This window comes from Telmatherina bonti (assembly GCF_933228915.1).
Source record: "Telmatherina bonti genome assembly, chromosome: 11".
Taxonomy (NCBI): Eukaryota; Metazoa; Chordata; class Actinopteri; order Atheriniformes; family Telmatherinidae; genus Telmatherina; species Telmatherina bonti.
Window position 1 is genome coordinate 28,460,997 of NC_136629.1, and position 8,655 is coordinate 28,469,651.

The 8,655-nt window shown below is 36.4% G+C and overlaps 1 protein-coding gene across 1 annotated transcript; it reads right to left on the reverse strand.

Annotated features, from left to right (window-relative positions):
- Positions 1–1,608: 1,608 nt before the first annotated feature.
- On the reverse strand, positions 1,609–7,997 carry plek (pleckstrin; the record flags this gene model as incomplete). Its single annotated transcript, XM_079249313.1, has 9 exons — positions 1,609–1,748; positions 1,901–1,970; positions 2,058–2,141; positions 2,345–2,449; positions 2,611–2,795; positions 2,909–3,000; positions 3,292–3,473; positions 4,138–4,293; positions 7,956–7,997. 9 exons carry the CDS (start codon positions 7,995–7,997, stop codon positions 1,609–1,611), a joined length of 1,056 nt encoding a protein of 351 aa, XP_079105439.1.
- Between the last annotated feature and the right edge of the window lie 658 nt (positions 7,998–8,655).

An 8,655-nucleotide genomic window follows, 5' to 3' on the forward strand; every position in this document is an offset into this window, starting at 1 on the left:
TTATATTACAGAGGACACATGCAACACTGAAGCTCTATGTGGATCATGAGCCAACATAATCCTTCACTTCACATTTCACTGCACATCTACATAAACTGGCAGTGTGTCAAATCTAACTTTTACTATATTTTATGACACGAAGTTATTTGGCAGTTGACCATTTGCAACAGGATTTTACCTTGCAAGGATGTATGACACAAAAGAATAACATTAGATTGATATATAGTGCCCTCCAGTGTTAGAAGTGAGAAATGCCTTATAGTTATAAATGAATTACTTAGAAAATCTTGGGGTTTTTTTTCCCTTTTAAGACCAAATAATAAACTAAAATCTGGACATTACTGATTATTTAATAAAAAAAAAAAAAAAAAAATCAAATACAGTCATACCTTCCAAGATGACTCATAGACTTTTAATATATAATTAATATTCTATCATCCTTAATCAAATCGGAGTCCTTTAGATTTGCTTCATGTTGTAATATAGAAGTTAGGCCCTTCTTCACAGTTCGTTGGGCTGTGGTGAGTAGTAGACAGGGGGAAAACTGAACAGCTGTCATGGTAAGTGAGTGAGTGGGTGTGTGGTGCCCATGTGTCTGATCACACAGGAAGAACAATGTTGTTGAAATTGCTCAAGTTGAGTCACTGGAGTGAAACCGTTCATAATGGCTAGAGGAAACATCTGCGAGAGAATTGGATCAAACTGAGAGCAAATTGGGGTTCTGGTTTGTTCCAATGTTAATTTCATCTAAATAAATTTTACTTTTTTTAAGGGCATATTCATCACCTCCTCATATGCAGAGCAACAAAATGAGTAGTATGTAAAGTGAGTCCATCACACACATCATTATTTATTAAACTTAGGTAACGCTTCTTGGAGGACTTATCCCACTATAATACATCTCACTGAATAATTTTAGATTTCCAAGCCAGGAAACAGTCAATCTCATCTGTTTTCTGTTTAAGACAGCGAATGCTTGCTGTCACTCAAAGCAATCATTTATTTAGTAGAAAAATTGTCACACATTTGCAGCAGGCTTGAAAACTACAAAGTCTTAAGTGTGATACAGAGCCAGTTCTCACCCAGGAACTGAGTGTGTTTGTTTGATAGCTGAAACTATCTCAAACATTTGAAAGACATCTGAACATGGAGGAAATGATAAAACCACAGTGGATGAGTAATGTGCCAAGAAAAGGAGTTTTATCTGCTGCCACCCTTCTGATGCAAGGCACTTTTTATATGTTTGCAACTTTTTGAAAGACGGTTGCTGAAGAGTTTTACTGTCAAACACATTTACATATCTGCCATATAAATATGTACCAGAGGCTGCAAAATGCTCTCACTGATATTATCATTTTCCTAGTTTACTCCCCATGTTATTCAGTATTTAACATACACATTACTGATTACAATTCAATTAACCGAATGTTGATTTCCTTTTATTGCTTGATGTTGCTTATAGTGCACAAAAAGCATCAAATGACGAGTTTGATAGTGTGTAGAAAAGTTAAACTTGCAGTTATTTTCCACTGAAAGAAAACAGCATCAATGTTTAATAGTAATTCGGCTTTGTTAGAGCTGTGGCTGGCAGATATCCCCCTGCTGCTGTTATTTTCCACTTTTTGACACAGCATGTATTGCTTTGATCCACTCCTTTCTTTCTTCAGCTGTTGCAGCTTGGAGGAAGTAGTGAGTCTCTTCTGCGGTGATGATCTCAAAGAGGTTGTCAGAAATATCGTGCTTTTTTGCTGAAACCAGGAAAAGAAAATGAAAAAAAAAAAAAGGAGTTAAAATGGGTGACTTGAAGTGAAACTCTTCCGACAGTACACACAATTTTAATTTTCTTTTGGTCACAGTGGGAAGCAACATATGCATCCTGTTGATGTAAAGCCTCACTCACCATCAGGAACATGCTCCACAGCTGTAACCACAGCCCCACGGAGATGGACTGAACCCAGAGGGTCATCAGCCTTATATGTTAAGAAATGAAAGAAAAAGTTCAAAATTTTCTAATTTACTTTGAGCAAGTTCAGGTTAATAAAAGTTGACTTTTGTACCTTTGAAGGATCATAATAATGCATGTAAGCAGGGTCATCTCGTAGTATAAACTTCCGCACCTTCCAGTTTTTTCTTCTATGTCCCTGTGTTGAAATATGACATTATTATGAAAACACATAATCATAACAATCATTTATGTAAAATGCATAGCAGACTTCCTCTTCTCTATTCTTGTTAAGAGTTTAAGACAAAAAAAGAGCAACAGCGCCTGATCAGGAGGTTTCTTCTTTTTCTTTTGTTTAAGCAAGGATGCCTGTTTAGGTCAGGATGCTGCAATGTCATTCACCTGTTTCAACAAACAGCCCTGTTTTATGATGTTCCCTCTGAATTCTTCCTTCACAAGCACATCTTCATCGCTGGAGTAACCTTCACAAAAGAACCCACTGTCAGCCTGAAAGCACAGTCATGCATACAGTTATTACTCATACTTTGTTCACATATCATTTTTCACAACTATTTTGCGTCTTTTAGGATTTCCTTCTGTGTTTTTTTCTGATGAATGCCTAACTTTCATTTCCATATTATTCCAAAATCATTTCGGTGTGTACTTACAAAGTAGTAAAGCGCTTTGGTGTCATCTAAGAACGATGTTTGTTCTCCACTTTCTGCTTTCTCTTTTGAAATGTCGCCTGCAGGTTGGAGAAAGCCCTCATTCAGAAGCCCCGTTGCCAACATGAGAGCCTCAGGGCTATTTCTCGCTTTCCCATTTGAAACCAGCCACTCTACAACAGTTGCACCTGCATGAAAAAAGAGCAGTGAAACATTGGAAGGTTAAATCAAGGAAGAAAAGTTCCTCCACAGCTGTAACTAAAAAAAAGAAAAAAAAGAAAAGGAGACACGATAGGTGTACCGGTGAAGCAGTGGTTGAACACTCGGTTATCCTGCTGCAGTTTTAGCTCTCTGATTCCATCGTCCTGGTCTTTCATCAGCATGTAAATCTCACTGGGAAAAGAAAATGTAAGCAAGGTCTATCTGGATTTCAAAGAAACAGTCAATTTAGAGTTAAACTTCTGTAACTGTTTTGAGAAGCTGTCAAGTCCAAAATATTTTTGAATGTATTCAAATTGTATGCAACTTGCATTAAACTGTGTCATTTTAACTGCCCTGCTGTAAGCAAAAAAAAAACATGTGAAAAAAAAAAAAACTGCTGTAAGGTAATTACTGACATGTCCATTGTTAGAAAAATAGCAGGTAAATGTTTGTATAAAAAGTGAAAGATTTCACAAAACTTACCTCAGGTTGACTGTGTCAGGCAGGCGAATGGAGCGCCGCGTGGACTTTCTGGCAAACCTTTTCCCACCTTGAAGGCAGGTAATAGCTCTCTTGATGTCCTTTACCCAGGACTCTCTCTCCTCTATGTGTGAGGCTTGGAAGAAATGATCCTGATTTTTCTCCGTGGTAATCTTGAAGACCAGCTAAACAACACATGCTCAATTAGTTACACTTTTATGTCCAGTGTTCTCCAGAGAGTTTCCTTCATATACAATCAATTTTAACATCTGGCAACATGCAAATTTAGAGGAAAATTACAGAAACAGAAATCAAATCACATCATATTGATATGGTATTGATTTCATAATTATCAGTTAATCATAAAAAGACAAAAACCCAATCAGGGACTAATGATTCATTAATGATTACCCAAGCATTGTATTCACATCACATTGGATTGAGTAATAAATTAGTGACTGATTATATTAGTCATAGTCAGTTAGTCATGACTATGTTATTAGTCAGTCATAAAAGTACTGTAAACATAATCACCATAAAAGGCTTAGGTACTGATTAGTTAATGGTAAAGTAATGATTAATTACTCATTTTTTATTCTCATTCTACTTGAGTTTGTTTGCTGATCAAGAAACAAATATTTTAAAGAAGTTATTAACAGAACCAAATCTGTAACCACTTGGTACATCTGAACCAGTGACCAGAAAAAATGGTATTATAGTCACGTTAAACATTTAATGGTTGTTGAATCAGTTGTTTCTGATTGTGTTTGCCTTTATTAGTGATCAGTTTCACATGTCTAATCCTTCAGTAAAATGTTATCTCTACTTGTCTGCTTGACTGTTTCTTACCATCCTCTTGCTGAAATCCTGACAGGGGCTGAGGAGTTTGGCTCCCTTTAGTGGGATCATTCCTTTCGGTGAACGGTCTGTTTTCTTTTTATAGAAATCCACCCCATCATCTGACAACACCACCCACACTGCCTTCCAGGAGTTCAACACCGTACCCTGCAGATCAATAAGACAACAGACAGCCTTAAGCATTTTTTTCTTGTGTATTCTATAAATTCTATAAGTGTATTCTATAAATTTACTGAACCTTTGCTTTATGTTGTGCTTTTCACATCACTAGCATTGTTTGCTTGATGCTCTGCTCTTCGTCTTCCCAAATATAACCACCAGAATAATTAACATGCAACATTTTAACATGAATTCCCTCTATACTCATGTTACTATCTTTTGGTTTCTGTCTGACTTGCTGACTTTGGCTGCCCCTTTGGTGGCACGATGTGAAGGATCTGTAAGTAAGCTTAATGAAAGCAAAAACTGCCGTCTGATAAGAGATTGTCTGTTAGTTACATTTAAAAAAAAGCAGAAATGAATGTGCAGTTCTGGGAAAAGATTTAGCACAGAGAAGTGATAACATGACAGAATCATTTTTTAAACTATATGGCTTTATGTTAAATGTTACAGTAAATTTTGTTTGGTTTTGAGTAAATAATTTTGTGGTGTTGGGCTCTTGTACTATTGATACAAGAGTCTGTGGAGGAGTTAAAAATAAAGTTCCACATTTTTTCAGCAGTCATTTTGTCATGAAAATGCAACATTTAAATCGATGCAACTGTTTTTAGACGTTTTCCTACCATATTTTTCCTTTGACAGTCACGCTTCAGGCTTTAGCTTCCCCAAAACCTTTTATTGGACTAAGCAGTGAAGAAAATGGCTGCAGAGTGTCATGATGGTTAGCACTGTGGCCTCACAGCAAGATTGCTGGTTTGGTCCTCAGCTGGGGCAAGGTTGGACAGTGGCCTCTCTGTGTGGAGTTTACATGTTCTCCCTGTGTATGCGCGGGTTCTCTCTGGATACTCCGGCTTCCTCCCACCATCCAGAGACATGCATGCTAGCTTAATTGATTACTCTTAATTGCCCCCAGGAGTGAGCGTGAGTGGCTGTTTGTCTCTGTGTGGCCCTGCGATGGACTGGTGGGCTGTCCAGGGTGTATTGCAAAGACTGCTGGGATAAGCTCCCCATGACCCTTCATTGGATAAGGCAGTTAGGATAATGAATGAATGAATGAATGAATGAATAAATGAGTTAAGAAAATGAATGAATAAATTATAGAAATCATCTGGTAAATCCGCTAAGCAGTGAAAACTAGTGTGCTGTCATTTTCACTTTTAAAGTGAGTGGGTTGACTGTTTCTAAAACCTAAAATGTAATGCTTTCAGGAGCAACACTGTACCTACATAGTAAATAGATTACATTATAAAGTTAATTGTCTACAACTGGAATGTCAATCAACTGTTTATTCATCCAGGTCTTGTCACCTCTATTGTAAAGGTTTTTCAAAAGGGAGTTTTCATTACTTTCAAAGTGCTCAAGACTTTGACATTAGGTGTTCTTCCTCATTCATCATCTGTGAATTTGTTGGTCTCGCCCGCCCACATTTCTGCCCACCAGCAAGCATGCTTACTCTGCTAAGCAATGAGCAGTTTTATTATCCCTATAGTTCAGCAAGGTTCAGTTAAAATAGGTAAATGAATAGATCTAATGAAAAGAAAGGCAAATCTCAGGAAAGTGGAGGTACATGCAGGTACATGGAAATATCTTCATCTTTATCGCACATTTGCCGTCCAATTTGCGCTAAATTGTCTTTAGCTTATAAGCTTCTTATCTCATCAGCTACTCACAGCACATCCAAATTAGCAGTATAGCACGAGTCCACAAATAATCACAACTGTTTTTTACTCATTCATCCAGTTATAACTTGCTGTTCTTACTTTCTTAAAACAGTTAGTGTTGCTCTGCAGATTCAAGCATTGTTAATTAAAAAGCACATAAAAAGAGATTTATCTACAGGTGTTGTTTGGCTGCAACACTTTTACCGCCAGTACTTTAGAGATAAATGTGTAAGTTGTCCAAGTGAATTATATGCAGCAATTATATGCATAACTGTATGCAGCAGGATGATCCTGCTTTAGAGTAACTTAAACACATATTATCAAGTGTAGTGTAAGAGAAAACCCACAATCTCCAGTAAACCAGAACAAGAGCAAAGCATGACTGCTTTGCACGAATGATACAATTTTTCCATGAAAACTGATTTCCTCTCTCAGAAATACCAACAGCAATGGAAGGCTTTCTCATAAATAAAGCTCATGGCAAGGCCAAGTGTTGCTCAACACCAACCTTTTTCCTCGGTTGAATGTGTCACTTGGCTTTAAGACGGATTTGTACTGGAAAACAAACACAAATATGTGGTGCCATTTCTATTGGATATCTAGGCACTGCACTTTTTGTAAAGTTAATTCTAAAATAACCTTATGCCATAATTGATCATGGGATGAGGTTATTGAGGATGAGGTCATTATGTAAAAGAACAAGTATGGGACCCTAATATGATGCTTAAACAACTTCCACGTTAAAGACTCAAACTGTACACTTAAGCAGGAAAAAGGTTCATCTCTTAAAATAAGTTACCCAACTTAAAAAAGAAACATTTTCTATTATGAAATCTTTTTAGTAGACATTGCATAGCTGTGTTCTTACTTGTTGATTCATTACTGAACTTTACATGCTGATAGATTTATTTCTTTTCAATCACTTTTTTTTCTTTTTTTTTACACAAAGTACCTTTAAATTTCCATTACATGGCAATGACTCATGTTTTCATAATTGTAAGTGCAACGTAGTATGTGTTATGAGGATGCCATTTTTGGCCATAAAACAAAGTTTAAGTGCTCAGACAAAAAGGTTGATAAAGGTAATAAGAAAACGGCAATATACTGCTAGAAAAGGTAATAAAAGTATGTCTATAAACACTAAAACTGAACCAAATGAAAAAGGACACCAAAAAAAACAAAAGCAGCCATCCCAGTTAAACCTTGTATGTGTGTTTCAAACAAGAGAAGAAGGTCTTGGCTGAAAAACATGGGGAACCTCTTGTCAATTTTTGTTGTTGTTGGTTTTGTTCCCATCTAACTCACACCCAGTAGTTAACAATGAGACAGCCTGAATTTTTTTTTTTTTTTTTTGCTTTGCTGGGTTAGAATAATCGTTTCATGTTTCACTCTTGATTCTGAACAGAAATAGGAACTTGGTTTCTTTTTCAAAAACAGAAGTGTGTATTTACGTGTTGCAATTTTCAAGTGACAGCCACATGTGTTCCTGTCTCTGAATCTTGTTTCATTCAGTTACAACATCTATCTTTTCCTTTTCACTCCTCTTCATCCATTACAGCTTTAGATGTTTACATTTTTGAGCATTTTTAATTACTTTTTTCCCCCCGTCTCTCAGACATTTAATCTCGCTGCAATAGCTTGATTTGCATCTATGACACTATCTTGGTAATGCCATGTGTGATTATCATGCAGTACTTTTCCTGCAGTGCAGCTACAGAGAAAAAAAGTGCGCTTCTGCAAAGACAAACCTTTTTTTTTTTTTTTTTTTTAAAGATACAGCACCAGTCAAAAGTTTGGATGCTTTCCCAATAAATCCAGTCTGAAACTTCACATTGATAGTGTATACAAATATGTTTGTAGGAGTGCCAATAAAAGTGCAGATAAAAGTGCTTCAATATTTTAAGGTTTAGCATATCAGTAAGAAATGGATTAAGAAGTGCAGTTAATTGTAAAAAGATGTGTTGGTATTTTCAGTTACGATAATCTTACCTTTTTCACCAAGTATCCCTCTCTGATCTCTTGTGGCTCCATTGCTTGCCTCTCAATACTGACAACTGCAACCTGTCACTTTCTGATGCGTGTCAGAGACATTTGCCCTTTAAATTTACTCACTCTGTTTGTTTCTCGCTCACTCTCTTCGTGCATGTGTTGTTCTCTGCATTTGTGTCAAAGCCACAAGCATGCACAGAGCCAAGCAGGAAGTTGTGTCGTTCAGTGTTAATGATGACTGGTCAATCATCTTCCTGTTGTCTGATATATTATTAGCTACAGGATGCTTGATTCCTGCTAACTGATTTAAATTTAAAGAGGTAGCATAATAGTTGTGAAATACTTGACCAAAATTTTTTTTTATGGCTTTCACAGCAAGACTAGAAAAAAAACACAAGGAAGGAAACATTAACTTACAATAAAAGTGCCCTAACACTAACCGCTTCCACATCTAAATTGAGGTTAATTTTCTTTTGTGTTACGAAGATTTATAACATAACCCTTATTATACAATATCAATACTCACCATACAATATACAAAAAGTTTTCAGCCAGAGATGGAGGGTATCATTTACAAAGTAAACAAAATTTAAAATGCAATTGGTGAAAATTGCCTCAATTATTTTGTGTCTGTTTGTGGACTATAGAACAAGCCTGGGGAGGACACAGGCAATGCTTAGATATCCACATATTTAAATTG